Source organism: Anolis carolinensis, chromosome 2, assembly GCF_035594765.1.
Source record: "Anolis carolinensis isolate JA03-04 chromosome 2, rAnoCar3.1.pri, whole genome shotgun sequence".
Lineage (NCBI taxonomy): Eukaryota > Metazoa > Chordata > Lepidosauria > Squamata > Dactyloidae > Anolis > Anolis carolinensis.
In genome coordinates, this window is record NC_085842.1 from 144,975,290 (window position 1) to 144,986,294 (window position 11,005).

The 11,005-nt window shown below is 40.6% G+C and overlaps 1 protein-coding gene across 7 annotated transcripts in view; it reads left to right on the forward strand.

The window, feature by feature from the left end:
• Positions 1 to 11,005, forward strand: part of shisa6 (shisa family member 6) — a 418,823-nt gene that overhangs the window by 382,364 nt on the left and 25,454 nt on the right. For 4 of the 7 annotated variants that reach the window (XM_062974005.1, XM_062974003.1, XM_062974007.1 and 1 more), the window contains one exon: positions 8,951 to 9,103. The exons of 1 other annotated variant lie outside the window; for it this stretch is intronic. In XM_062974005.1, the coding sequence (XP_062830075.1) occupies positions 8,951 to 9,103 (153 nt within the window). The remainder of the gene's footprint in view (positions 1 to 8,950; positions 9,104 to 11,005) is intronic. 2 more of the 7 variants (XM_062974006.1, XM_062974008.1) reach the window with 1 other exon arrangement.

Sequence of the window (11,005 nt, forward strand, 5' to 3'; positions counted from 1 at the left end):
CAGAGCTGGTCCTGGTGTAGCATAAATGATGTCTCGCCATGATCAATTTTGCTTCTGGCCCACATTTAATATGACTGACTCCATGACTTGGCAACACCTTCTACTTACCAGGCAGCGGGAACCATTGATTCAGTATTATACTGTAAACAGAGACTTTGTCAGCATGGGAGCATTACCTCCGCTTCAGTGCGCCGGAAAGGAATTACAGCCACATCTCATAAAGATAAGTGATTTGCACTGGGATTATTGATAACTCCAAACAGCAGTACCTTTCAAGCATATGTGTCAATGCTGTAAGTTTAAAAGCGTTGCAGGCAGATCAGGGGCAGAGTAAAATCCCACTCGAGACCTTCTGAATCAAAATATGGAATGAGAAGAGCTGTAATTGACAAGGACATCCCTCAAATATAAAACAATAGGGGGACCTGTGTTCTTCATCTGATGAATGGAATGGAATGGCAAAGGGCAAGAGATGATTTGCGTGGTAAACAAACCATGGCAGATGGAGAAGAAGTACAGGCTTTGCCTGCAGATTGTCCACAATCATATTTCTGATGGCTCCGATTAAAAGTTTTCAGGAAGTAGACCTGGGAAAGGTTTTAGACCTTGGAAACCAAAGATAATATTAAACAAGCTAACCTGAGTTGTATGCATGTTCACATATATTTGAGACATTTCTGTATCAGCTGTTTATCCATCCCACACTACATCCCAGAGGCAATGTACAATGGATAAAAACAATGAAATTGTGAAATACATGAACAACAACTTGTAACAACAAACTAAAAACACTCATTAAAATACTTAACCACAGAGAAGTTAACCACCAAGGAAGCAACCAACCAATGGTTTCAAGAATTGAAGACCATGAGAAACAAGAGAACAAATCTGAAAACTGAGAACAAATAGAAGCAGCATGACTCTTTCTTGGAGGCAGTTCAGTTTGAGTAGTGCTGTAGAAAAAGGCCTTTCATGTGTACCCATCAGCCAATCATGGGAAGGTGGGACATACAACACGGTAAGGCTCTATCTATTCTTGTATCAACTAGCACTTAATAGGAGAGCTTTTTGAACTACTGTTCCCAAAGTGCGCCAGTCATGTTAGTTGGGAATTCTGGAAGCTGTAGTTCAAGGCTAGAATCCAGTTGGTTAGGCTATTAAAATACTGTAATCCAATTGAAACAATTATAGATTGTTGAATCTACAGGTAGGCAAGCCCAATTGATTCAATGGGACTAGTCAATGGCATTCTGACTCTCAATAGTAACCTTTCCAAGCTCTATCAAATAGAGGTTGATAGATTTTTCCATCATGGTGCTTTTCAGTGATGTTGTGTCAGCCCTCTTACGTATTAAATAATGCACTGTGAAGGGACAGGCACGCAAATGTGAACCTAGTGGAGCTGAAATAAACATACTGTTTTTCCAGGTTCTGGGCTTGAGCTGTACCCTAAACCTCTGAGAAAGAAGTTTCAGGATTCATCCCACAACATTCATTTGCACTCCTGATAGCTTTAGAAGCAAGCACATTATCTGAAGCTATACTAGTAATTATGGTATTAAATATACTTCTGTTCCTCAGATCACAAGCAAAACCCACAATCCCATCTTCAGGATGCATAGGACTTTGGAAGAAGCAGAGCATGCCAGGGCATCTGCATATGTGTGTGTTGTAGTTCTTGTTGATTACCTTCTTTTCAGTTTAACCACCTAGCATATATCTAATGGGTTTGCATTAAGTCAGAACTGACTTTTACTGTTTGTGCCATGCCGTCAATCAGGAATGTGGAAGAAGTGAAACTGCAAATGAAAATTCACTTTCAAACCTAATGCCCAATACTTAAAGTAGCACCAAAAGATAAAACTGAAATGGCTCAGCGCATCATACAGCTGGAGAGCAAACCTTGGGGATCCCATACATTTCCATTGGAAGGAACAATACATCCAGCTGCTATGTACAATATGAATTTTCTTCCCACTTGAGGGTCAAGATACCTGCTTTGGGTGTGGAATCTTCTGTAATCTTCATACCCAACTAGTACATTCTTGTGACATTTGGCTCATTTGTCTATTCTCTTATGTGTATATTTCTCTGTGTATTTTACAGGAATTATTTTTGTTATAATTACTGTTTAGGCTAAATACCTTAAAGGCTCCAGATTCTGTCAGATCTTGGAATCTAAGCAGAGTCAGTCCTGGTTAGCACTTGGATCCTCAAAAATGGATTTGGGTGAGCCATGAACAACAGTTTCTCTACCCTTTGTGTAATGGGAGAGATAGAGAGCCTTTTGAAACTTATCAGTTGAAACAACTGGTGAGAACAATTTGTTTCTTTCACAACAGCCAAGGTGACACATGGGTGTACACATACCCCGAGGAAGTGGGAGGAGGAAGAGTGGGTTGACCACAGTGGGAGGTAAAGAAAAAAAAATTGCAGGGCCTCTGCCAGAGACTAGAACATTGGCAGGTAAGGCGTAACACATTTCATTAATAGTAAGCTTAGAAAGTCTAAACCATTTCTCTAAACATTGGATGGTAACACTTTTAACACCTTTCATTGTTATGCCTACTGTTGAAAACTGTAAGGTTTGCAGAGAAAATGTTGAAAGATATATGCTGCAAGTGACAAATGTTTGATCCCAACAGAAGTGCTCTTAGGGTGTTTGAGACCTGAATCTTGTCTGTAAGTCCCAGCTTGAGTAGACATATTCTACCAGTTAATGATTTCACTGATTCAGTGGACCAATGAGTCAATGAGGACTAAAAACAAGATTTAGCCCTAATTTCCTTTCCCAGACTAGTACTTTTCAGATGGGATCCAGAAGATTTCCAGGTGTAGCTCCCACATTGGGTCTGTGGGGGAGGAATCCCATCCTACATTGGAATATGCATTATTTACTACCTCTGGACCCTGCCTACTGTGAACATCTCCTCCACCCCAGATAGCAAAGGGAGTATGTGATCCTTGACAAAAAAAAAATCACAATTTGGCTTCAATTAAATAATAAAACAGCATGGCTGTCTCTGTGTTTTTAGTTTGGCCCAGATCTGCCTTTACCCAGAGGGCTGGGCTGAAAAAAAATGAGGACATTAAGCACTTACTTATATGAGATGCTACAAGCTGCTAGGGAGTGAGGTCCCAGGGTCATAACTGGAAAGTTTCAACATTCAGGGGAGATAAAATTTAAAAAAGGATGGAGGTGGGCGACTACTTCACCTGCAAGCATAGCAGTCATTGCAGCCACATCTGCTTCCTTGATGCCACTAAGAACAGCTTCTCAGGACTGCAAAGTCTCTGCTGTTTTTTTCCCATCATGATTTGTGCGATGAGCACTGGATTGATTTTAAACCAGCAAACTGCTAGTGCTGCTGAACTGCTGTAGCTTTCTAGATTTTCTGTTCCTTATTTGGAAATCTGACAGTCCATTGGACTGGCATGGTCTTGTTTTGCTTCTGTGTACTGTCCTTGGAGAAGTTCCTGAGAAATATTAGCCAGAATTGTATATCATAGTTTCAAGAGTGTAACCTATCTACACAGACAAAAAATGCCATACAGTCATCCCTCCACATTCGCTAGGGTCAGGGGTGCAGAAGTTCAGCAAAAGTGAAAAAAATGCAAATGAATAAATTGCTGTTTTTTCTACCTGAAAAATTAATCTCTAGGAATTTTTTATCATCCAGCACAGCTCCATGGTCAGAATGTGCTGGAAACTGATCATAGACTCGTATTAAAGGACCTTGAGCCTCCTAGAGAGGTGATCTCTCTCAAAATGTCTTTGTTTTCCAGCATGACTGAAGGAAGTTGATCATATTGTCACACTGGAAGATGCAGAAATTCCTAAAGAATACATTTAATCTAATCTGTGTCTAATCAAATCCACAAAAGTCAAAAATGCAACAGTACTCACCATGTAGCTGCCCAAACACATGATGTATTTTAGAATAAAAAGGGTTTCTCTTAGGCTTTAAGGCAATACAGCAAAATTCACTTCTTACTTTGCAGTTTCTAGGAAAATCCGGTCTGCTCTGGTGTTTTGCTACATGTGTAAAATCTAGATTGGTGTAGCTTTGAGCAAGTGGAGTGTTGGGTGGCAAGCATCACCATTTTTAGAAAGAGTCCAATGTGACTTCCTGGGATGTATACCATTACAGAATCTTTAATTTTTTTTCTAAATACCACAATCCTATTCAGAGCAGGAGAGGGGTGGTTTACTCATGAGTACGCACAGGGAGGATCACTCTTCCACACGCTTTGCCTAGGCCAGTTCCCAACTCACCTGCTGTTGCCTCCTCTGCCACCCCGTCCTCTTCTTTGAGCAACAAGATGGTAATGGTGGGCCTGAGGGCTGCTAGCTGCATGCTACAGTGATTGTGGCAGTAGCTCCAGAGCAGCCCTACAAGCTGTCCAGTGACCCAGGAGCCAGAGGAGAGGAGCACACTCCCATCACCAGAGCCAGACAGGTAACCTAAGCAGGGCAAGGGTGAGGTAAACACAACCATGTTGAAAAGCATTGGATTCACAATCAAAATGCAAAGTATAGGGCCCAGAATCCTGTTGCACATTTGCAAAGATGTAGAATTCTGCACTCACAATTGTTTTGGCCCCATGTTGTCCACACAGTCAATAATTTAGGGGGTACATAGGGACCATAAATTGACTCCAGTCCTCACTTACTAGGCAGCAATCACTGCAGTCAATCAGGGTTTGTTTCCTTGTCATCCAAGAAGCACCCAGCTGTCAGATCCAGTCCCTCATGTGACTGATCTCAGGCAGCAGGGAAAATCGGAGCAGGTTTCCTCTTTCTCCTGTCACACTGAAGATTGATCATGGGAGAGGGTGACAATGTTTGCTAGCTGCTTTCCGTTCAACAGTGGAGCAGACTCTCATTGATCACAGTGGTTGCTGCCCAGTAAGGAGGAATTAGGGGCATTGAAATGGGATTCATAACTGTGGTGTTTATGCATTCATAATTCTCCAACGGGATTCTCACCCCAATGCACAACAACAATGGAAAATGTAGGGTGCTCGTCTATAATGGAAAGTATAGGATGCACAACCACAATGCACAACTGGCAAAAACAGGGCACCTGTGAGCATGATATCTGTGCCTACACTGCTATCAATGGATTATGTCTTTTGTGAAATAGTGACTTTTGTATATATACGTCCCTACAGGAATTCTGGCCAGTAAGCATTAGGACCTAACAATCTGCTTCTAGACAAGTATGGAAGAGAGCCAGACAATACTGGCAAATCCCTTGATCTAGCAACTCCCAGGTCTAGTTCAGACAACAATATGGTGTTGCTCAAAAGAGAGAAGCATATGCCACTATTTAAAAATAAAAGTCAAGAGATTGCTGACATACGCTTGCCCAAATGGAGATAATGAAAAAGATACACTTAGGTTTACAGGACACAATATCCAAGAAATATAGGAAGAGAGGGCCTGTAAAATATGCATTTAGTTCCTCTACAATAGACACATACCTGAAGTCACCCTCATATCCCTTTTGTTTCCCCATCATTTGAAGATTTGCTCACAGTAGATGCCGCTACTATTTTAATATTATCTCTGCCTATTTTAATAACTGAGGACCTGGGTGTGATTTAAATGTTATAATTTGACAGGCCTTTCTCCTCTGGCTTGGGTGGATGAAAGACAATTTTAAACTCCAGCTTCAGGCATTTGATCTGATTTGCAGCAATGGGATGTGATTTCAATACCAAACAAACTCTGCAGCCTGCTGAGATCAGCTGGCTTAGCAGGGCCTGTGGGGCTTCTCTTCCTCCCAGTTTCTGCCTTCCACCCTGAATGTTGTGTCAAAAGTGACCTGGCTCAGGATGATAAAGAGGCAGTCAATGTGGTGTAGTGGTTCAAGAGCAAGAACTCGGGTGAACTAGGCTGAAATCACCACTCAAGCCTATAAAGCTCCCTGGGTGTCCTTGATCCTGTCTGTCCGTCTATCCATCTGTCTGTCATGCCATGTCCTTTCTCTCCCTCTCAACCTACCTCAGGATCAAAACCTTTTGCATCTGCTTCACAAATGCTTAAATCTTGCTCTGTTGAAGAAGTCAAAGGGCTGCAGGAATATGTTTTTTCCCACTACTGCTCTGTATGAATTCTCTCAGATGTTTTAAGTAAGAATACCTGTCTGTGCTGAATCTACCAGAGTCTCAGATTTGTATTCCCATGCTAACTGCATATGCTTTCAATGAGCAACTGTAGTCTTACATCAGCTCAGGAGAATGTGCCTAATAATAGTGTTCTCCAGAGTCTGAGAATTGACTGGGATCTCTTTTACCCTGTTTCCCTGAAAATAAGACATCCCCAGAAAATAGGACCTAGTAGAAGTTTTGTTGAATTGCTAAATATAAGGCCTCCCCCGAAAGTAAGACCTAGTAAAGTTTTTTTGGAAGCATGCAGGATCGGTAAATGTACATACCATAGATTGTTGTACATGGAAATAAAGGTAGTAACAAGAAATAATGATATTATAATAACTTTATTCTTGTATCCCACCTCCATCTCCCAGAAGGGACTCAGGGCAGCTTACACAGGGACAAGCCCAACAACAACATAAATTTACATATGAACAGAAATTTAAATCAGTAATTTAAAAACAGTATAGCAATAAAATATAATATAGAAATTCTTGAAAGGATTTACAGTTTGGTTATGCTGGTTTGTGATGACAACTACTGTACAGTAGTTCAAATTTTTTAAAAATTTGTTCATTTTTAAAAATTCAACCATAAATGTGATTTTTTTTTTGTGGAAAAATAAGACATCCCTAGCACATCTTTGGGAGCAAAAATTAATATAAGACACTGTCTTATTTTCAAGGAAACAGGGTAGGTAGTTAGGATTTCTGTGTTCAAATTGTGTGCCTTGTCCTTGTGCTGTGGGCTCTCAAAAGATTGCTCTGTACTGGCCATCTTGTTTAAAATCTGTGCATAGAGGATGGATAGCAGGAATTCCTGGGCTAGATCTAGAGAGCTTCCAATTTGCTCTGCTACCTCCTACAGCAGTGGTTCTCAACCTGTGGGTCCCCAGGTGTTTTGCCCTACAGCTAGTTTACCAGCTGTTAGGATTTCTGGGAGTTGAAGGCCAAAACATCTGGGGAGCCACAGGTTGAGAACCACTGCTCTACCATGAGTTAAACACAGACGCATCAGCATCAGCATGGTTGTTTCAAAAAAAAAACTATGATCAGTTTTCTCAACAGTGTGGAGATATACAAGTTCCTAGTTAGAACTTGTGTCAGTAGTCAAGATCATATACAGTACAGTTCAGTGTTTTCAGATGTAGCCTGTATATTATCCATGTTCAAGAGGACCTTTTTAGCCAAGAATTTCAAAAAACGTGTGGGTGTGCACACACATGTTATCTATACTCTTACACTTTTTTTCTGCTCCTGATTTCAATTTAGTTTTATATGCCGGATAATATGTATTGATTTAGTCCCCATTGCTGTTTTTATCTTGGATTTCTATCCTGTTTCTTTGCTGTTGTATGCCTTCAGGTCATCTCCAAATTATGGCAACACCAAAATGAATTTATTACAGTTTTTCCAAACCTGAGAATATGCAACTCATTCAAGGTTACCTTAATGGGTTTCTATGATGAAATGGGGAATCGAACCCTGGTCTCCAGAGATGTAGTTCAATGGTCAAACCACGACATCAAACTTTATTGTTCTATATTGTAATAAATTGCACACTGTCCATAGAATTTTGAATAGCAGGTAGTTTAGAAGTTTAATAAAGAAGTAAAGAAGTGTACACACAGAAACACTTATCTGGGAATTAGTCTCTTTGATAGCAAAGGCACTTCCTTCTAAATAAGTTGTATGGCAAGCCATTGGCATCTGTGTGTTCAATGACAAATTGGGGACAACTCTTCTCTCCAAGAGCCCAGACCAAGCTGTACCCATGCTAATTTAAAAATAACTCTGATCCTAAGATGACAAATTACAGTGTGCATTCATAGAAAATTATGCCACATTTCTAGTGTAAGCACCGAAGGACTCTCTTTAGTTATAATCATTGTCATTATCACCATAATTAAGAGCAATAATATTTTAATAATGAATTTTCAAAAATGAGTAATGAAGGGCCATTTGTCTAAGCATTTAAATAAGGGAGGCAGGTATGGCTTTTCCCACTTCTCAGAAGTGGGGAATAAAAGATTTGTAGGCAGAAGAAGAGAGAAGAAGCACTGGGCCTCTTTTTGGAATTACACCCAGGTTTATGGAATCACTCACCTGGACCAGAGACATCCAGACCAGGGACTTCAATATGACCTTCAAGCAAATCTTCAGAACTGCAAGCTGGATTATTGACTATATGTAGGCTACAAAAATAAAACTGAGCTAAAAACGTCTGTGATACAGGTTTTCATTTGAAGTCTGAAGTCTGGTTCATTTGTCCAAGATGACATAGAATTGACCAGTAATGATGTCCCCAGTAGAGCAGAAGTTAGTGAAGGAAAACTGGTTTGTTTATTTTATCAAATGAAAAAATTCTCAGCAGAAGAGGTGTCTGTCCATATTCATAGGGACTGGACATGCTGTGCAGATTACATAGTAAATACGAGGTACAGAAAAGAATAGTACTACTCAATGGGATTGTTCATGTTCACTACACAGGAGATCCAGGCCAGAAGGAAGAAAATTAACATCCTGTGACGTGCTCACTTACATCTTTTGTTCCATGAAAGGGCTGTCTTTTCTTAGCCTCAGTTTGACAAAGTAGCAAGCACACAGTAGGTGATAGATCAACACTCTCAAACACAGAAGAAACAAAGCCTTGGGTTTCATGGTTGCAGCTTGAATTTATCTTACACAATTGGGCAGACATGGACACAACAAAACCATTGTGTGCCAGGTGCCTTTCCTTTGTTCCTATGGCTTTGTTTCGATAGAAGTCTTCTTTCTCCCTCTTATTACAGAAAAGCCCCGGATGAACAGTATCCTCACCTCTGCCACCGAGCCCTATGACCTCTCTTTCTCCAGGTCCTTCCAGAACCTCTCTCACCTTCCACCATCCTATGAGTCTGCGATCAAGACTAACCCAAGTAAATATTCTTCCCTGAAGAGATTAAGTAGGTGTCTGCTAATTTCATTATCTTGCTGCTTATTGGTGTGCATGGTGGGGATGTAGATCTCGGGGAGAATTTAAAAAAAAACTTTTTTCTTGTGTTGTCTTTGCTAAATACTCAATTTTTGCTATTTCTTCCCTGTGGCATTAGACCTCAGATAGAAGTAATATTAGAACTTGGGAGCGTTCCTTTTTTGGCACTGCTGCCCAGAATCCACCAACTGGGCACATCTGTGGGCTAAAGAACTATGGGAATTAATGCCCAGTAAAGAAACTTTTTAACACTGCTGCCCAGAATTCACCAACTGGGCACATCCGTGTGCTAAAGAACTATGGGAATTATGGTCCAATAAAGAAACTTTTCTAAGCTCAATTCAGGATCATGTGCACAAGTCTTCCCTCTTTTCTAAACATCTTCATATTTAGCAAACAGACCCATATAATACCATCTCTCTTTCCTAAGACGTTTTGAATTTTTTTGCTCAGTTTTCACCTAGGGTTCAAAACTCACATTTGGCTACTGGATGTTCTCTCTGCCTGACAAAGAAGTATTACTATTGGTCTTTCTGTGTAGTCAGGGACTCATTTCACTGCTTAAGGAATGTTTAATTATCTCTTTGCTGATCCTTCAAGTATCTCAGCTGATACTTACACATTTTGTTGTATGTGGGCAGGCAATGAAGTGCCCAAGGCCATTGTGATGCACCTTTCCTTTACGTCTTCTGTGTCGAAGACAGGGAAGGTTGCCCAGTTGCTGTGTTGTGAGTTAGGACAGCATGGCCTGGGGAAGTTATGGAGAACTTTCCTAGCAATTTGACCTATTAACTTCAGGGAAGAGTGGGTGTCTCTGCCTACCAATACCATGCTGCAAGGATGAAAGAGAAGGTAAGGAGACAACTGATGTCCAGGCAATGCAAGGAGACACCATTTTCCAGGGTTCTAAGTCATTACCTTTTTATATGATAATGGCCAGAATCCCCTAGCCAGTTGCCATTCTTTCTGAGGAAGTCTGGGAATTGTGGGTTGTTGTGAGTTTTCCGGGCAGTATGGCCATATTCCAGAAGTATTCTCTCCTTACATTTTGCAGGCATCCTCAGAGGTTGTGAGGTATATGGAGAACCTAAACAAGGAAGGTTTATATATCTGTGGATGATCCTGGGTGGGGAAAAGAACTCTTTTTCTACACAGAGAAGCCATTGAAATCCACAAGCATGTGGACAATTTCAACAGAAAGGAGGAAACCATTAAAATGAACAAAATCTGGCTACCAGTATTAAAAAAAAACTCCAAAATCAGAACAGTAAATAACGAGCAACACTCTAAAAACTGAAGAATTCCAGACATGAATCAATCAGGGACAGTTAATGACCCTGAACAAAGGATTCCCCCAGGCCAGGAGGTAAAGCTGGGAAGGCCATTTAATGCTAATTGAGGTGATTAATTACAACATTCACACTGGTCAAGACAAGAGTTCTTTACCCCACCCAGGATCTTCCACAGATATATAAACCTTTCTTTCTTAGTTTCTCCATATACCTCACAACCTCTGAGGATGCCTGCCATAGATGTGGGCAAAACGTCAGGAGAGAATACTTGTGGAACATGGCCATACTGCCCAGAAAACACACAACAACCCTGTGATCCCAGCCATGAAAGCCTTCGACAACCCTCTGGGAATTGTCTCCACAACAAACAGATTTTTACTAAGAAATTGGGCTGCAGAGTTATAACTAATGCGTCAGCAAAATCCATCTTATCACAGGTATAATTGTGATGAAATCCAGAATACTGGAACCTCAGTCTGTTATTGATTGCTACTTTGATTTCATCACAAGAGAAAACACTGTTTAAGTGTCATCAGGTATTTGTTAGTTTGCTTAGTACTAAGACTTCATTTTTCATCAGT